The sequence below is a fragment of the Varanus komodoensis genome, unplaced genomic scaffold (genome assembly GCF_004798865.1).
Source record: "Varanus komodoensis strain SLA01 unplaced genomic scaffold, ASM479886v1 scaffold29_1, whole genome shotgun sequence".
Lineage (NCBI taxonomy): Eukaryota > Metazoa > Chordata > Lepidosauria > Squamata > Varanidae > Varanus > Varanus komodoensis.
In genome coordinates, this window is record NW_025335759.1 from 163,901 (window position 1) to 182,769 (window position 18,869).

Consider the following 18,869-nt stretch of genomic DNA (forward strand, 5'->3'; position numbering starts at 1 on the left):
AGTACCGAAATGCACCACTCTTCAGGGCTAAATAGCGAGATGCTATCTGGAAAGGCACCCTTGCTTCAAGGCAAGAGAGAACCGCATTTTGGGGAGTGGGTGGGTGGGCAGAGCAGATCGAGCGGGCCTTCCTTCAGGCGGCTTCCCAAGCCGGCGGGGGCCGCAGCCCGCACGTCGCCTCTTCTCCCCTGCAAAGGCAACGCGAGGCGGCCGACCTGATGCGGCCGTGCCCTTCCCTGCGGCGGCGAAACCTGTTCCTCCTCACCTGCCCGCACCGGCTTGGGTGTGGCCTGCGGGCTCCGGCTGAGCCGCGCAGGGGAGGGACTCCCCCCCCCTTTCCGGGTCGGCTCCTTCCCCTCTCCTCCCGCGCCGCTTGCCTGCACTGCACTGGCTTGAGACCCGGTGAGTAGAAGGGCTCCTGGGTGGAAGGGCTCCGCTCAGGCCTGGCGCTCGCTGCGCGGGGAAGAGCCGGGCTGCACGGTGGGGCAGCTGCTCGCCCGCTCGCCCGCCTGCTCAGTTTGCCCGGGCTCGCTCGCCAGGGCTTGCGGCCGCTCCCTTTGGAACTAGACGCGTGAAGGAGCGCTGGGCCTCGTGCTTGCTGGCCCAGGGCTTTGCGAAGAGGAGCCCGGGGATCACCCTTCCAGATCCGGCTGACGCGGTCCCCAACAGGCGCGCCTGAGCGAACGCGGCTTCAAGACAGGGCAGCGCTTCAGCCCGCGAAGGAAGGACGTGGAGCTCCTCAAAGGCTCGTCCAGAACCGCGCACGTTCCCAGTGCCGAGGCCCCTTTCAGTGGCTTTCCAAACTTGTTTACAGCTGGGCTTTTGCAGGGATGGTCTCCGCTTATCTCAGCGCTGAGGCAGGCCTGCCTGTTGGCGTGCCCTGGGGCGCTGAGCTCAAGGGGGCTGGTGGGCATGGGGTGGCGAAAGGTAGTCTGGTGCCTTTGCCAAGCACCCTCTTTAGGCCACATAGGTCGGAGGTGGTGGCAGCCCCCTTGGTGGAAAGGCCGGTCTTGGGGGAGCAGCTGCTGTGAGCCGGGCGACCTGCCATCTTGAGCGTGGGCCCATCCAGATGTTCCGACACACTGGCGGTCGAGATGCAGGCCTTTCCCCACTTCTGTGCTGGGGCTGGAAGAGACTGCAGTGAGGCATGCTTTGGACTGGTACAGCAAAACAGTCCCTGGGAGGCCAGGGTGCTGGCCCGGAGGGCTCAGCTCCATCCCCACATCGAGGGGGTGAAGACGAATCCTCTGTTTGCTGTTAGTCGCCACTTAAAATGGCTGTGTTTAATTTGATTCTGGGAAATGCCCGTCAGACTGGAATAATGCCGGGTCTCCTTATTTGTGATGCTGAGTTAGGGACACATGAGTGAAAATTCCCTTTGGGCAGTGAAAATCTGACAGTTTTTCCCAGTTTGGAGGATCGGGTTTCATCTCTCCTGGCACTGGTGTTGATTTGAATTGTAGCAGGTTGAACCAATATGTAGCTTCTCTGTTTTAAATGGTGGCACTTTGTGCAACAGTTTATTTATTTTGGGGTGCAGAACTTGAAATGGGGTTCTAATTTTTTTAAAGAAAAAAAGTATTGGGCATCACCAGTCACAAGTCTTTCTGCCCAGTATGTAACTCACACAGGCATTTATTTATTTTTTTAAAGCTTTTATAGCCCGCCCCTTACTAATGTCTCGGGATGGTTTACAAGCTCAGATAAAAAAAGGCTCAGCATCCAGCAATTCACAATAAAAATACAGTTGAAACCAATTAAACATTAAAATAATGGAAGAATAAAAAGGTTAAAATAAAAAGAATTAAATTAAATTAATGGGAGAATTCAGAGGACTAAAACAAGCGTGCCTGCCTCTTGTAAATAGCCTTGCCGATTTTATTCTCTCCATGCACAACTTTGTTTAGTTGAGCAGAGCCGTGTTCTGTACTTGTCAAGGAACCCTTTGAGAAATTGAGGAAGAAGATGAGCAATTCTTTAACAAGTAGAGGGGGGTTGCTCTAGGCCAGGGGTCCGCAAACTTTAACACTCAGCCAGTTGGACCCGTTTCCCACACAAAAGAAAACACCGGGAGCCGCAAAACCCTTTTGACATCTAAAATGAAGATAACACTGCATATATCGTTTTTTACCTTAATGCTATGTATGTCTTCATTATAATTTAGCTGCAGCTCTTGTTCAGTCACTAAAAACTGTTATTTTTAATCTTACATTGTAAACTAGTAGGACTCCTTTCATTTATTTTGAATAGGAGAACAGCTTCCTGAAGATTCAGTCAGTGCTAAAGGGCTGCATGCATTAAACAGCGAACCCCGTAAGTTTGTCAGCAGTAAAAGTAAATGAATCTACCCACGTATCATTAAACGTTTTGGTTTTCTTCAGAAACTTTTCTTCGATTTATCCATGGCTGGCCTACCGGGGGAAGTCGCAGATATAGGTGTGTTTAGTGACTGATTAGCAGATAAACAGTCAAGTGATGGGAATTGTGACAGGTCCCAAGCACAGCTTTTATCATTCAGAGGAAGGAGATTACATTTGGACACAGAGAATCTTTTCAGCAGCATTTCGTGTAACATGAGAGCCTGCAGGAAGCTCGTTCCACTCTCCCTGCAATGTCGCAATTTACTTAACCTGCTAGCCCAGCTTTCCTGACTGGATGCCTCATCATCACCTATTGGTATTTTGTAACTCGGAGCCTCGGTCGCAGATCGGGCGGCTGTGCAGCAGAGGGATTTAAGAGCCACGGGCGCTTCCAGAGCCACGGGTTGCCGATCCCTGCTCTAGGCCAAAGCAAGGAAGGTTTGGAGATGATGAAGATGACTAGGGCAATCTATACATAGACAGATTTGCAGTTATGCAAGATTAGCAATACAACTTTTTAAAAAAAATCATGGCATTTGCACAAATTTCAAGTCCCATCCCTAAATTTGCACTTATTAATATTTGTGCAAATGGTGGAACTTGTGCGGGGGTGGGGGAAAACTTGTGCAAAACTTTTCTGAAGTCTGGGAAAAAATCTGCTGCAGTCTGTCACTACACTGTGGCATCTCGCCAGGCTTAAATGGAACTTCATTCCCAGCATTGCACAGTCCTGTACATACAGCGAAAATGTCTGTTTTCTTAGCCAGTGGGCCATGCTGATGCGGAATCTCACTGTCTGAAAGGTGGTTAAATGAGCATCAGGAGCACTTACTGGATAGCGCCTGTGTCAAGAGCAACACAGTGTCTTATCTTGGGACATCAGTGCTCAGCTGGAAAACATGGGCTGGGAAGGGAGCTGAAATTGTAGGACACAGTGCAGAAAAGCCCCCGTCCATTTCTCTCTCACTCTGCTAGTTGATGTATGAATGTCCAATGCTACAGATTCAGTCTGGTTTCAGACTGAGCTTGTACACAGCCTCCTTAAAAGAACTTAAATGAACTTTGGAACTTGGAAAAGTCAATCTGTCATTATGTGTTTTTTGTCCCCGAAATCCTAGGGATAACTTGAAAATGACACGACAGCTGTATCCATTTAATTCTCCCATTTGTAAGACTCTGAATCTTCAACTGCATGACGTTGAGTCAGCCTCTCTTCTTTCACCACTCATCCTGACTGTTGCAAGCTGATTTTTTAAATTATTTTTATTGGTGCCATTCTTGCCCACAGTTTTGAGTATTTTTGGCTGGTCCTGATAAACACTGCATGACTGTGGATTTTGGAAAACATTTTTCACAGAGGTGGGATCTGTGGGTGGCGGGGGATGGATTTAAATTTCAATGCAGATAATGTGTCAGGCAGAGCAAAGGGCTTTCAGACTCTGAGACTGTGGCACAATTTACACATTGCCTCTGTAGTGGAGCTGGTGACTCAAAAAACCCTAGATCAGTGCTAGGCTCCTGCATTGCACCAATGCCAGATGACGCTGATCCCTTTGTCCGAATGCAAACAATTCCTCCCCAGTGGTGATAGCTGGGAGAGGTAATAGCAGTCTGCTGTCAGAGCTGGTTTTAGGCCCATGCAAGAGCCATTACTGAGCAGCCACTCTGGGTTAGGCCTGGCCAGGCTGTCTGGGCAGCTTCTGCCTAGTCAAGTGTGGTTTCTTAGAGGCGGTTAGGGTGGCAGCCGCCTCAGATGTGTGGAACGTAGGACTCGAAGCTCAGCCTTTGAAGGGTGCAATCCTTTGCATGTTTCCACAAAAGAAAGGCCTAGTCAGCATGCTGGGAGCTGCAGGAATTTTAGTTTGACTGAATAAATTCATAGGATCATGCCCTAAACCCTCCAGCCTCCTGCATGAGGACTGGTTAACTTGCATTTTCAGGCCACGGATTGCAAAATTAAGATGGAATATCCTTCGGGAAGTCTTTTTTTAAAATCAGTGCACAGAAGAGCAATGCAAATGACAGAAATTATTTAATCCAAAAGTCACAGTTTGGTAATAGCTTTATCAGGACAAATGAAGATGAGAGGAAATGTTTGATCCCTCCAACACTTTTTTTTCAGACTGGCTGCTAAACAAAACAAAACAGGGAAGGATACAGAGGACAGCAATTAGAGCTTGATGTTAAAGTTTACAGTTTGCTGTGATAGGTGTTCTTTCGTTTGACATTGTAGGATTGTGTTACTTTTGCTTTGGCTGCTTGTGCTTGACAGGGCCTTGGAGAGGTTGATACTTTGGCGTTTGGAGTCTGAAATGAGGGGCATCTGCTGACTTCAATGGGCTGGAACAAATACAGTTTCTTTCAAATGAATGCTTCAAACTAGGTACATGAAAAATTGCCAGCATTACTGCTAAACTGTTCCCAATTCCAATAATTTTAAAAGTCACCAGTGCTAGGGTAAAAGATACTGCTTAGGATGGGGAAAGACTTCAAAAGAAATGTAAGACTTAATGTTTACAAATTTTGAAGTCTTACATTTCTTTTGAGGGCAACATTTAGGGATTTTTGCTGCAGAGGAAGTGGGATTATAGGATGGTTTAGCCCTGTATTATCAACACTGATTGGCAGTGGTTCTCCAGGGGTTGGTTCCTTCCTAGCCCGAGATATACAAGGAGGTGCTTTACCCCTGAGTTGCACCCCATTCCCACTCATCTGGGTCTCCCTACTCCTACCTCTTGAATCTCCCTTGAGGTGTTTTATCTGCATTCAGCCCTGATCGAAGTGTCAGGCTGCTTTGGCCGGGTAATGCAGCTTACACAGAAAGTCCTTTTTGAACGAACGAATGAACGAACGTTGCAGCTTCACAGGATGCAGACCCTGCTTCTGCTGTGGGTCGCTGATGCAACACTTCTGTACATGCAAATAGTTTGATAACCTCTTTGCTATGTTGGCCCCTCTCAAAATCCTTTAGGACCAAGAACTTTTTAATTTGCCCAAGGTTTTTAAACTTAAGTACAGTTTACTTGCTGTAGCAATTTTTATTTTGTATTGATTTTTTTTATTGTTCCTGAGTCTGTTTGATTTATTTATTTATAAAAATTTGTATGCCGTCCAATTACTAACATCTCTGGATGGCTAACAGCAAAAATAAATTGATGACCCACTCCGGCTGCAATTAATAAAATACAATAATACAATTCAATATTAATACTTTTTAAAATATTGATTGAATAAAAAGGTCTTAACCTGGTGCTGAAAAACATATAATGACGGCACCAGGCGGACCTCTCTGGGAAGTGCATTCCATAGACGGAGCGCCACCATAGAGAAGGCCCTCCTCCCGGTACTCACCCTCCTAATATCCTTCACAGAGGGCTCCCAGAGGAGGGCTTCTGTTGCCGATCTCAGGGGGCAGGAGGGCAAATAGGGAAAAAGGTGTTCCTTTTTAAATTGTTCTCTTGCCTGGGGAGCCCTTGCTATAGAGTGGCCTATAAACAGAGCTCTCTGAGTGCAAGTTTTGCACAACAACAGTTCCAGGACCAATATTGGGCACCTCCAAGTAGAATTGGTTGGAACTCCTGCCTGAATGCCTAGAAAGTGGCTCCCTGGCCTCAGGCAGCACAGTAGCCCAAACTCAGGGGTTGTGTGTGGCTTGTCATTGAGCAAAGGGTCATTACTGAAATGTGGGTTATTGTGTGGTCTGAACCCCACTGAGATGCACAACCCACAGTTCACAACCCAGCGATAATCTATGGGTTCTTTTCATGGGTTGTTTGTAGTTAACAGACAATGGCCTGTTAGCACAACTAGATCCAGACAACTTGATAAGCCATGATTCAACCCCTATTCAGTCTTTGAATATGTGGGTTATCATCTTGTGTGAATCCTATCAATGTAGAGCTGGATGAAGTTGGAAAATGTTGTTGGACTCAATCTCCCCTCAATCTTAACCAGCATTGCCACTGGACAGGGTTGATGGGAGTTGCAGTCCAGCAACATCTGGAGGTCCACATGTTCCACTGGGGTAGACAGTGCTGAGTGAGATAGCCCAGTTGTCTGATTTGGTCCTGCTCTTAGAAACTGTGGCTTACAAAGGAATTTCAGATAATCCCTTGCCTAAGGCCGCACAATTTATCTCTGGCAGAGGTTTGAAGCCAGGGCTCCCAGACACAGCTCTTTAATTGGGTTTGCATGACTGGGGAAGGGAAAAAAGCCAGAGTGGCTTCTTTTCCCCACCCACACTGGCTGCTGCATGCCACCTCATTTCCATGACTTACCCACCAGGTTCAGGTTGCCTTGCCATCTGAACCTGGAGGGGGCTTTCCACCCCATCCCCACAATTGTTTAGTGATTATGTGAACCTGGCCATTAGTCCCTGGCTCTCAATCTAGTCTAGACTGCAAGAAGAGCCTTTCTGTGGCAGAATTCCACCTAGTTCATTAGCCAGTTCCATGCAGTGGCCATAGGTAGATCATGAGAGCCAGAGTTTTCCTCCCTGCAACTGGAGCAAACATGGATTTACTGATTTATTTATTGCTGACATGGCTGGCAGCTGTTACTAAAAGCCATCGATCTCATCAATGGCCAGGATAGCTGAATGGACATCCATGCTCAGAGGTATCAACTGCCCAGTTAGGCCTTCAGGCATGGGCTTCAGGGAGGAATTGCAAGGCTGTTCATTCAGCAAGGGTGCGTGAACAGAAGAGTCCTCTTCCCCAGTTCGGATCCACGCAAGCAAGTGGCCTGCTGGACAACTGGGGCCTCCAGTGTTGGCATTGCTGGGAGCAAAGCAGCTCCGTCACCAGCTGCACCCATTGCCTGGGCTACCTCCCAGGGCAGGTTGAACTCTCTGTCCATGCAGAGGAAGAAAGTCAACGGGGATGGAGAGGCAACTGAAGGAGTGGGTGGTTGTGATGGTCAGAGTATTAGACCTGGAGTCTAACATTACTTAACTGTACCACGTATGCCAGTTTTCCATGAATTGGTCCTTCAGTCATCTAAAACTGGTGGCCATCACCATGTCTTTTGGCAGCTACTGTCTCTTATGTAGTCCTGTGCATCCTTTAAAATATGTTTTCTGGGCCTCTTGCTTCAAAGATTTGTTTTACATTTTGGGTGAAAACCTCATATTGAGTGCTGGCTTGGAACCATGCAGATTCCTTGAGCCTGCCGAAACTTGTTTCTCTTTCATGATGATGCTGTCATAATGAGTTAGTCACTTGAGTTTTCGAAAGAAGTCATTGTTCTGCGGTTTGCCAATCAGATTATTACCTTGGCACCCTCCACTTTTGGAGACAGGAAATGTAATAACGTTCAACATTCTTTGCAGTTTTGCTCTCTGACCTGAGCTTTTCCTTAATGAACTTTGTTTCTGAGTGTTGTTTCCTGCATCCCATTTGTGATGGTTGAAATCTGATTTCTGCTGGCAATAGCTGAGTGGCTTCAGCTTATATCTTCTGTGCAATTTGTTCAGTGAGACTTCAGTTTATGTGTAAAAGGTCTTTTTCAGCTCCACTTTACAGCCTTGCAATGATAAGCACATGGCTCCACTGCTCCTCAGGTCCGTGTAAGGCATGTTGTGATCTTTCCTCAGTCCTGCTTCAACCTCTCTCCTGAGATTCTTTCCAGGCCGCAACTTTCTAGGGCCTGTGTGAAGATTTCCCTTGAGTCCCGTTGACCTCTGCTTCTCTCACAACAGTTGTAGTGCTCTTTGGCATTCTCTGACTGTTCCTTCCTCTCTATGGACAACATGGATAAGGATGGGACAAAAGCTCCTGGCATCTGCAACTTGCTAAGCTTAATCTTTTACCAGAAGAGTCTGCTGCAAAGAGGACCAACCTTAACTTGATAATTAGCACATTGTCGCAGCATCACATGCTTCAGTTTGAGTTCACTTATCTACAATTCCTAAATACTTCTCAGTCAAGTGTTCTTATGCCTTTGTTTTGCTTTCCTCCATTCTCTACAAGAACTGGCATGGAAATGTCTTGAGGACTAGCATCCATCAGATTAAATGCTTTCTACTTCTGTTATGTTGGTCATCCTGTTTGCTGACTTATGCACCAACTTATAACTTTTTCTCTCTTGGGTGTGGCTGAGAAATAGCTTACATCAGACCTCCCCCCCCTTGGTGCCTTCCAGATCTTTGGGAGTTTGGCTCCCATCAGTCCCAGCCAACATGCCCAGTAGTCAGTAATGCTGGGAGTTGTAGTGTAAATAATCTGGAAGGCCCCAAGTTGAGGAAGGCTGGCCAGTATCTGCTTTCCTGCCTGCATATGTCAGATGTTTCAGGTGGCTTGATTGTATGATGGAATTATAAATACCACAGTAAGTCCCTGTGGAAAAATGCCTTTTCCCTCCTGATCGCTCTCTCAAGTGTCTGGGTTTTGGCCCTTCTGGGCACCCTGCAGGGCTGGAACACTGTGGCAGAATAGAATGCTTGCTCTGTTTGGAATGTTCTCCTTCTGTCGCAACCTTGCTTGTGATTGGCCTGAGTCACCCTGAGCGTTCTGCGTGTCTCCTCGGTACAGGCTTGCTTCACGCCCTGTTCTTGGCTTTCTTTAAGTACGTCCCTCTAACTCTCTAAGGTATGATTTCATACGCATGCTCCTTCCTGACTCTCCAGTCCTCAGTGGGGACTCCACTTGGTATCCTTCAGCCTTGTGAAATGCAGCGTCCAGCTACTAAGTGCAGGGCTTTTTCTGTGATGGCACCTGCCCTGTGGAATAGCCAGGCTGCTGAGGCTTGTCTGCCCCCATCTCTCTGCTTTAGGCTGCTGGCAAAAACATGGTCCTTTGGCCAAGTATTTTCCTGGTTTATTTTAATGCTTCCCTATTACCAGCCCAGAGAGCTTCTGCTGCAGGCAGTATAGAAATCTTGTTGTTCTTACCACTCTTACTACCACCTCCGCCACTACTACCACTATTAAAGGCCAGTGTGGTTTGGTGTAGTGGTTAAGAGCACGGGACTGGGGCAGGATCTGGTTCTAGTCTCCTCTCAGCCATGGAGCCCACTGGGTGCCTTTGGGCCACTCAAAGGCTCTCAGCCCAACCCACCTCACAGGGTGGTTGTTGCTGTGAAGATAAGATTGAGAGGAGGAAAATTATGTTAGCCACCTCAAGCTCCTCGGAAGGTAAGAAAGAAGGATGTAAATACAGTAAATAAGTAAATATTATTATTTCTTTACTGCCCAGTAGCCAAAGTTCTTCCTATATTTGCCAGCTCTGTCCCTAGAAATTGTTCATATTGGGTGTTCAGAGATGCAGTTCTTAAGGCTTGAGAACGGTGTATATCTTGGCATATAGTTTTAGCTGCCTTGACTTCCTCTTGGAAGTAAGGGAGGAGGTTTTTATTTACTTATTTTTAATAACACAGAAACAAATGAAATACTGTATACCATTTCCCCACCGACGCATACCAACATGGACGGAGACTGGGATTTCCTGATTTTTTGAAAGACCTTGTCTTAGGATGATGCCAGGCTACATGAAGGAGGATTGCGATTTGTCTACCTTAAATCTCACATCGCTCTTCTAGTCTCGAATCTTCCTTGCATTATGGACCGCCTGTTTCTGTGTGTCACCTGGACACATCCAGCATTCCTTCTGCAGTCCAATATTTTAGGAAATATCCATGCAAGTTGGCAAGCTCTCTTATCAAGGGAGCTTGTCTACCCATCATTAACCAAGCTTCTCAATGGGGGACCTTTCTCAACGGTCCCCTCCTAAGAACACAGTTCAGAAAACCACAGAACTTACCCAGAGACTGCTTGGTGATGGCACCCTTCCATGATGCTTCCAGATGATGTTTGTCCAATCGCTCTGACTCATGAATTGAATTTTATGGAGGGTCTGGACGTCACATTCTTCCATGTGTAACCCTCCTGTGTTTTCCCACTTCTTCTGATTTTGTTTTGTTTTTTGTTTTGGATATACTGGTGAATAGTTGATGATTGCAAACTACCTTGAGTTCTTCTTGGAAGGAAAAAAGGCAGAGTATAAATTTTAAACTTCCTATTAATTTTAATCGGCTTTAGCTTATCCCCTTTGCTCTGAAAGCATCATACAAGCACTTTTTAATTATAATTTTGGCATGCCTTTAGCTTGAATTCTTGAGGATTAAACAGGATTAAATTCATAGGAAACTCTACACCAGGTTGGATGGACTATTTGTCACTCTATCTCGGAACTTTCTCTGCTCAGCAGAACTGGCACTTTCTCCTCCCCTGTTGCCTACAATGTTCCTGGGGATGCCAGGAATGGGACCCCCGCTTTCCAAAAGAAACTTGTGTTATTGGTCTACCTAGTGGTGGTGTCTGCTTTGTTTATTTTATTTTTTTAGGAAGTCAAATAAATGAATAGCTAAGCTTTAAAACCCCTCTATAATAGTAACAACAGCACAATGGAACAGAAATAAAGCATCTTTCATTTAAAACAGAAGAAAAGACAGCGGCCACAACTTGGTGGGGTGTGTGTGTACTGAGGTATATTATATAGGGAAATTTAATCCATTTCCTTTCTGTGACTCTTGGGGAAGAGGGGGGCTACTTGGAAAGAATGGAGCAAATGCTCTGGCCCCCATTTTATGCTTCCATTTTCTCCACCATCTTCTGTTTTTGCAGAGTTCCACGTCTCTCTTCGTGCTAAAATGAAGTCTGGCACTGCAGAAGTCCTGCTTCTCCTGTTGGCTGGTATTGTCCTTGGCAATAATAATAATAATAATAATAATAATAATAATAATCCATTTCATGGCACCCTGATCCTTCAAAACTGTAGTGTATAGGGAAGGGTTTAACCTTTCCTTCCTTTGCTGTTATCTTGCCAAAAGTCCCCATTCACCACCATTGTTAGAGTAGCTCCAACTTCCCCTCCTTTCATGCAAGTTTTGCAACAATTTGTAGTAGGGCTGGCAGCTTTTATATTATGGAATGCATTCACATTTCTAATCTTCCCACCCAGTAAGTAATGTTCTCTTAATGGGCCAGAAGATGAGGCTAGGACAGGCAAAGTTATTCTGAATCTGAGGTTTGCTTGCTCTGCAGCCTCCAGGGTCAACTACTTGTCAGGACAATATTTTCATGACGAGCCAAGTGGCTGGCCTGCTGGTGATTGTAGTTCTCAGGAGACCAGACTGGCCATGTGGCTTGGCCATTGGGCTGCCTTTTGCGTAAGAGAGCCGATCCACTGGCAGTGCTATGCTGCAGGAGTAAATGCCTCCAACTGCAACTCAAGGGAGCAGTGATAACTTTCAGTGAACAAATGGCATTGGGTCAAGGTGATCACTCCTCCCTTTAGAGACCTGCCTGTACAAACAATAAAGGTATGCCTGGAAGATGCACATTAATGGGGCTTTAGAGCTGAAAGCTGGTCCTGAAAGAAATACGGCCATCTGTATTTATTTATGATATTTATATACCACCCCATAGCCCACAGGGCTCACTGGGTGATTTACAAATATTAGAGCACATCTGCAAATAATAAAAAACCCAAGATACAACAAGGACACAATATAAAGCACTGAAATACTAAGCAGCAAGTAACACCAATAATTATAAAAATTATAACCCTAACCCCAAAAATTAACCACCCAGTGCAGCAGCAACAATAGCAATATTACTGTACAAATATATAAAAATTTCCATCTTTTATTTCTTAAACTATCCAGTAAATAAAAAGGATTTCAGCTGGTGCCAAAAGGATGGCAAAGACGGTGCCAGTGTCATCATGTACAACAGAGGTGCAGAGCATAGGTCTGGCAGAGGAATCCGGTCTGACTCTTTGGAATTCTTCGGATAACCAGGCCTCCTCCCCTCCCCTTGGCTCCATCAACTTTCTCCCAAAAATAATTTGTTTTCCCTCTCTAAAAGATTGAAATGCCTCTCCAAGGCTTAGTTGCTGGCAGGAAGAGCTTTAAGCTAAGCTGTGCTGGTCATTTTGGCCCTGCCTCTTTGGCCTTTGGCTCCACCCAGCCCTCCAATGCAGCCCCCCCCCCCCCCCGGAAGCTTCTCTGAAATAGAATTTGGCTGGTAGGCTGAAGGAGTTTCCACACCCCTGTTGTGCAATGCAAGACACCTGGGCAGGGCATCTTAGAGAGAGTATGGTAGGTACAGTGGCCCCCCACCCCTGCCCTCTCTGAAAGCTGTCCCTTGCTGTACAAAGGACAGCCTTTTCAGATGGGAATCAGAAGCCAAGGTTGTGGGGATGCCATCTCCTGGGAATAACTCTTTCCATCTTGTTCTGTAGCATTCCCGCTCCTGGCGGCAAACGATCCTACAGGTGAGTAGCTTCTTGCATGCTGACCCTAAGGGTTTACATGTGGCGGATGATCTCCTTATAGTCCAAGGGTGGATGTGCCAATTCCATTTAAGCCCAGGTTAAGCAATGAGGCTTTGCAGAAATGCTTAGGCAGCCAGAGAGATAACAGCACGTACAGCCTTCCTGCTTGGCAGCCTTCTAGATATTTGTGCACTGGGGTTGACACAGAAAATTTCTTCCTTGTCAGGTGAGTTGATCAAACATGCCCTGGGATTCCATGGAAGGGTTCAGAGGTCCGGATTGCGAGCAGCCCATTCAAAGCCACCTTTGAGTAACAAGTGTGAGAATGCGGGATAAAAATAGCAGCCAAAAGGGACGGAAGAGACAGAGGTTGGTCTGTCGGACCAGAGGTTGTTCATTCCGTCTTGCTGCATTTGTGGGTGCAGTGTCAATGCTTCCCATTCCAGTGCCTGAGCAGGAGTGGGCAGCATAACGCCCATGTCCCGCATGCAGCCCAGTTCACACTCAACGGGGCGCAGCATGGATGAATTAACCCCCAGTGTGCTGCAGCATGCTCTGTGCATGAGTAAGCCTGGTTTGCTTATTCAGCCTCCAGTCAGTGCGGTTGTAGGTTGCTGCCTGATGCATGAACCTGGATGCTTTGGGCTGTTCGTGGGTTAAACTGCTAGCGTTACTTTGTTGATACAGATCAAGAGAGCTGCCGGGGGCTGTGCTGTGGGGACTTCATGATGAGCTGCAGCACTTCGAAGCTAACCACAACATCCCTGGTGGCAAATTTGGATATTCCCATCCCTAGTCCTTTTGGCACATTATTGTGGTTTTGGAGTTGGGAATTCTAAAGGCAGAACATTAATTGCTTTCTCCTTCTCTATCCAGATAAAGACAGCCCCTTCTATTATGGTGAGTGCAAGTCTTTCTTGGCAATTGTGTGTCATCCGTCTTTTGGCCAAAAGCAATTGTTGCATAAACAGATGGGCTGAGCGTTTGTTTAGGAAACCAAGAGAGGCAAGCTTTTCTTTCTGTGCCAAACAATGCTGCTCTACAGTGGAACTGACCCCATCCCACAGAGTGCTGTTCCTTAATCCTACCTGTATTGCTCCCTTACAAATCCTAGTGACAGCTGTGGGTTTGTTTCATCCTTTCCACGAAACAGACCCTTAAGGCAAGTCTGATAGCTTCCTACCTGCCCCCAAATCTCTGCACACTGGAAGAATGTCTCCCCTATCCCACCACTCTTTCTCCAGTCGAGAAGGGGGGCGAAAAAGTGGGCGAAAAGGTACTTGCTGGATTGGTGGGAGGCCCTGAAGATAACCTCAATCCTCAACATCTTTCCTTTTCTGCTTCAGACTGGCATTCGCTTCGTGTTGGCGGTTTGGTCTTTGCTGGAATCCTCTGTTTTCTGGGAATTGTTATCCTGTTGAGTAAGTGGAAACAGAAATGGAGGAGGAGAAAGCTCAGGGGAGGTGGGAGCTCATTGCCCAGTTGCCGATACAGTTTAGCCCAGCTCCCTTTGGTGGTCTGAGTTGTAGCTTGTGGCACTTTGTGCTGCAGTGGAAGGAGGAGGGAAGGCTTACTTGGTTGCATTCCCTGCACACAGGTAAAGGGGTGGCCAGAAGAAGGCTATGCAAGAACCCTTGCATGGAACCTCTCAGTTCTCTCTGGGCAAGCATTAAGTCATAGGAGCCCCTTCCCCAACTGCAGGAGGGAAAGCGGAACAAGCACGCAGTGTGTTTATCAGTTTAATAGTCCTTTCCCACACAATGTACCTCTTCAGCCAGAATGGTTCATAGAGTGATTAAGAACAAACAGCAGTAAAATTGTAGCCGTAAAACAAAAGGGGTTTACTGCCTCTATGAAAGGCAGGCTATAAAAGAGACTTTATTGGCTGACTTCCAGCTTGATCCCCTTCCTTTTAAGATAAGGATACATTGAGTGACCATTAAAAATAAGCAGTGTTAGGCTGTTGATACCCCCCTGAGCTAATATTTCTGGCTATAGCTCTCCAAGGTAAGAGGCAGCCATGGTGAGCTAGATAATTTTAGATCCCGGACCTAAAGGTCTTATGGGAACAGGGGCTTAAATGGCTTTCTGTATCCCCTCCTGCACACAACTGACATTGCTTCATCTCCCATCAGCCACCATCCCGTGCTTTGCAGTTGCGCCTACATTCCTGTGCATTCAAACTGTTGCCAGCCAAGTCCAGTGCTGCACAAGAAAGAAACTGGGGGGACAGGACTCGCAGCACATGAAGTTTTGCATTTCAATCTCCCTTAAATCATCGCAGCATCATAATGGCAGGAATAAAACAGAGCTTTCTGCTCCTGTCCTGGGGCCCTCCTCATCTGCCACTCTCTGGGTAGTTATTTGGGATCGCTGGCCTTTGGCCCCAAGGTCCAGCTTCAGCTGCACCATACAGAGGGTGAGGTCTTCCCACCATCCCCACCAGCCCTGCTACCTGGACTGCCAGGAGCTGAGGCTGGTATCTCCCACATGCAAAGCTCATGCAGGACACCTGCATTTAGGCAGCAGCTGACGAATCTTTCTTGCATTTATTTTTTCTCCCCAGGTGGAAAGTGCAAGTGCAAACCGAAGAAGAGAAGCAGGTATGAAGGGATGTCTTGTAAGGGGCAGCTGGCAGCAAGTGGGGCTGGCAAAGCTGAGCAGAGTACGCTGGGGTTCCAGGGGGCTTGGTTCTGCAGAAAGCAAAGCATCCAGTGAACTAAAACTGGATAGCCGATCACTGGTGTAAGTTGTGCCTTGGATTTTCATAATGTATCTACTTTCTCTGTTTAGTGTCCAGGTTGGTAATGCACCAAAGCAACCCCTTACAGGTGAGTGCTCCTTTAGGGATAGAAAAGCTACCCCATCCACCCCTGCCTTTATCATATAGTGGCCAAAAACCATCAGAAACAGACAAAATGCATGACTAGAAAAGAGGGCAGTGTTTTGCCAGGAAAAAAGCATATATTAATGGATATTTATGACACTAAATTTAGAAGCAGTTGATAATGGGATAGAAATACAGTATATCTTACCAGAGTGTGGAAGTCTGTGCTTGCTGTCCTACTGCGAACCACAGATGGACAACTTCTGGTTCTTCCCTTTAAGGAGACGTGTACTAGATTGTCCTTCAGACAGAGGATGCCTTGAAATAGAGGGTGGCTTTCTGGCCACCGTTCAAATGAGGACTTGCCTCAGTAAAGTAGGATGTATAGCCACAATACCATGCCACAGGCTGTAAGGCAGGGGTGCCCAAGGGCCAACTTCAATTCAAAGATATGTTTGGAGACCACATTCCAGTGGTGGGTGGAGCTATTTTAAATCTTTTAGTGCCAGAAATTAGGCCATAGGAGAAGAACCTTTTATATGGGGGAAATATGGTGCAAAAGCCCAGATTACCAAATGGTTGGAGGAAAGAGGCCCAGACCCTCTAGGAACCTGGAAGAACAGAATGAGAACCCAACACGGCTGAGTCAGGCTCCCAAGCTTGAGGTTCTGCCCACTATGCTTAACATTTGCTAAAGTTGAAGCAAGCTGGAATTGGGACCCATGTAGATGCAGCCCACATGCCTGGGCAAACTTTGTCTGATAGACCAGGCCAATGGCATGCAGCACTTCCAGTTCAAATTCTGGGCCAGAATTAAATTTTTCAATTGAAAAGAGATTACAAAAACTCTTGTATCATTGGATGAAGGCTATTGTATGTATGGCCATTAGCTTCGGAATTGCTGTGCAAGCAGCCCAATCCTCTTGCTTCAAAAATGCTGAAGTTTTAAAACCTTTTACAGGTTATTCAGGTGGGCTCTGAAAAGGCAGGTTTAAGTGAGATGGGAGAACAAGGGTATTCCTGCCATTTTGCCCTCTTGTGGCGGCTGCAAAGCACTTAATTGCAGCCATCCTTGAGTAGGAAAAACGTTACCCCTTCTGCTTCTTGGCTTACCAGAGATGCCACCAATTCTTTGCCTAAAGCAAGGGTGGTGGGGTCGGGGGGAGGACAGTTGTGACCCTCCAGATATTTTAGCTTGCAGCTCCCATCAGCTGTAGTCAGCATGGCCGATAGGTGCACAACAAGGAGTCAATAACTCAGGGGCGCATAGCATGCAAGTGATCTCCCAAAGAAGGTTGTGCAACACAGCAGGATCTCCAGCCATCACTGCGAAAATGGCTGTGGGAATAACTGTGGCATTAAAGCTGCCTTTGGGCTGGGCTTGCTGAGATGGCCTCCTCCTCCCTAGATCAGTGCTTAAAAACAATGACCCTGGAGCTGTGTGTGCACAAACGTTTCAACGAGCATGTCCTCAGCTTGCAACTAGTATTTGATGTGGCCACTGGGGCTGCAAAGACAGTCCTCTGCAGTAAAACTAGTTACATCCATGTGCGTAGTTGAACTGAACCTTGGCGGTCCCTCTGTGGCAAAGCGTCCAGGGATATCTGAAGGAAACAGACTGGCATTTTATTTCAGCAAGGAAATCTATACAGTTCCGCACATCTCCGGTTTGCTCTGCTGCCTGGTTCCTTCTTTCTCTCCTTTTCCATAGGAGGAACCAGTGAGTGCTGAGTCGAGAAAAGGTCTGTGCTTGCTAACATCAGCCCCGTCTTGCGTCTGTGAAATGGCTCCTCTCCACTGTCGGCAACAGACTGGTCTTTTTACTTTCATGTTATTTTAGATCCTTCCATGTGTCCTGGTTGGTTTATTTTTTTTAAATATAATAAAATGTCAGTGCTATTCAGAAATGACTTGTCTCTGAATGTGCAGGGAAAGTTTTCGTTTGAGGCCTTTACTCTCATGGGGCCCAATCAGTAGACATTTCTGTGGCAGAGGCCTCTCTCTCTCTCCCTCTCTCTCTCCCTCTCTCTCTCTCTCTCACACACACACACACACAGCTTTTGCAAGTTCAGTGTGAGAGATCCAACCGTCATTAAAACAACAGAAATCCTGCAAAAATCAGTAGATAAGAACATAAGAAAAGTCCTGTTGGCTCAGATCAAGGGTCCATCTAGTCCAGCACTTCATACACATGGTGGTGGACCAGCTGGAAGATGGTTGCAAGACTCAAGAGTGTCCTGCTCCAAGCGTTAATGAGCATGTCTGTCTGTACCACCTAAGGCTGGTGCCAAGGGTAGGCATGACTGGCACCTGACAAGGACGCACACCCAGGAGGGGCTGCCTGATAATTGCCCCTGGTCTTGCCCCTCTTCACTCTTGCAGCGTACTTGGTCATCTGCCTCTTGTTCTGACCCCAAACAGCATTTGTCGTAAGGAGGAGGTAAATTATTGGACACTGCCTGCTTACTCACTGCTGCTGCTCCCATCAGGAAAGCAAGTGGTAGCCATGGGAAGAAAAAGCACCAGGAGCACCTAGTACTGGAGGGGGCCCACCAAGATGCCCTCCCCAAGGGCGTTCAAAAACTTGGCACTGGCACTGGGTCCAGCTTTACATATGGATGCAAATTTGATGTGCAGATGTGATTATCTGCACTCAGCTAAAATATCGTATTTCAGAACTTGCTTTTAAAACTACAAAGTACACGCAGAAATGTAGGCTAGAGCAGGGAGAGATGGACATCCAGTTTCCAGACTGTTGCGGCTTTGTGTGTTTGTTTCTTCATTTACTAGAACCCAAAGCCCCACTCCCACTTAGCCTGAGCTTCCTTGATTTTCACATGGGAGGGGAGTCTTTTTTCCTTGCTGCTACGGTTGAAATACTGAGTCCAAAATCCTTAGCGATCTCTAGCAAAATACCCAAAATACAGAACCAGCCCTACAATCTGTCCATCCCAGACTAGTGCATGAGCACTGTGCTTTTTCTGGAGCCTGCTGCAGAAAGTGCATATGGGAAGGCAGTTCTTTCTAGCTGCTGCTTAGCTGAACTCACACATGAATTGTGGCATCCGGAAGCAGGCATGGCATGCTCATGGATCCCCATGGCTGGAGAACTGCAATGAGAAGGGGCTCTTCATGTCCTGTTTGTGGCTTCCTAGAGGCAGCTGGGTGACCACTGGGGGAAGCAGGATGCTACAAGAGACCCTTGTCTGGGGTCCCACTTGTGAGATCCCAGATTCAGCTCTCAGGAAGTGCCCTTAGGCAAGCCATTTCTCCCTCTTTTCAGCCCTACACACACCCTCTCGCTATTTTTGCAGGACGACCCAGTTTGCTTGACCTTGCTGGTTTGTCCTGATGACTGAGAGAATGTCTGTGCTGCATGTGAGTGTTGCATTGAAGGCAGAAAAACAC

At 46.9% G+C, this 18,869-nt stretch overlaps 1 protein-coding gene across 1 annotated transcript; it reads left to right on the forward strand.

Annotated features, from left to right (window-relative positions):
- The first annotated feature begins 384 nt into the window (after positions 1-384).
- LOC123025969 (FXYD domain-containing ion transport regulator 3-like) lies at positions 385-17,353 on the forward strand. The gene is made up of 8 exons (XM_044435163.1): positions 385-402; positions 10,981-11,049; positions 12,602-12,634; positions 13,511-13,534; positions 13,981-14,055; positions 15,201-15,237; positions 15,428-15,465; positions 17,173-17,353. The coding sequence occupies exons 2-8, from the start codon at positions 11,007-11,009 to the stop codon at positions 17,190-17,192; spliced, it is 270 nt and encodes an 89-aa protein (XP_044291098.1). The 5' UTR covers positions 385-402; positions 10,981-11,006; the 3' UTR covers positions 17,193-17,353.
- Positions 17,354-18,869: the final 1,516 nt, after the last annotated feature.

What these genes read in the sequence shown, in the direction of transcription:
- LOC123025969 (XM_044435163.1), top strand. Translation starts at nt 11,007, where the DNA reads ATGAAGTCTGGCACTGCAGAAGTCCTGCTTCTCCTGTTGGCTG. An exon ending in CCTGCTTCTCCTGTTGGCTG is followed by an intron (nt 11,050 to 12,601) that starts GTATTGTCCTTG and finishes CTTGTTCTGTAG; the next exon opens with CATTCCCGCTCCTGGCGGCA. An exon ending in GGCGGCAAACGATCCTACAG is followed by an intron (nt 12,635 to 13,510) that starts GTGAGTAGCTTC and finishes TTCTCTATCCAG; the next exon opens with ATAAAGACAGCCCCTTCTAT.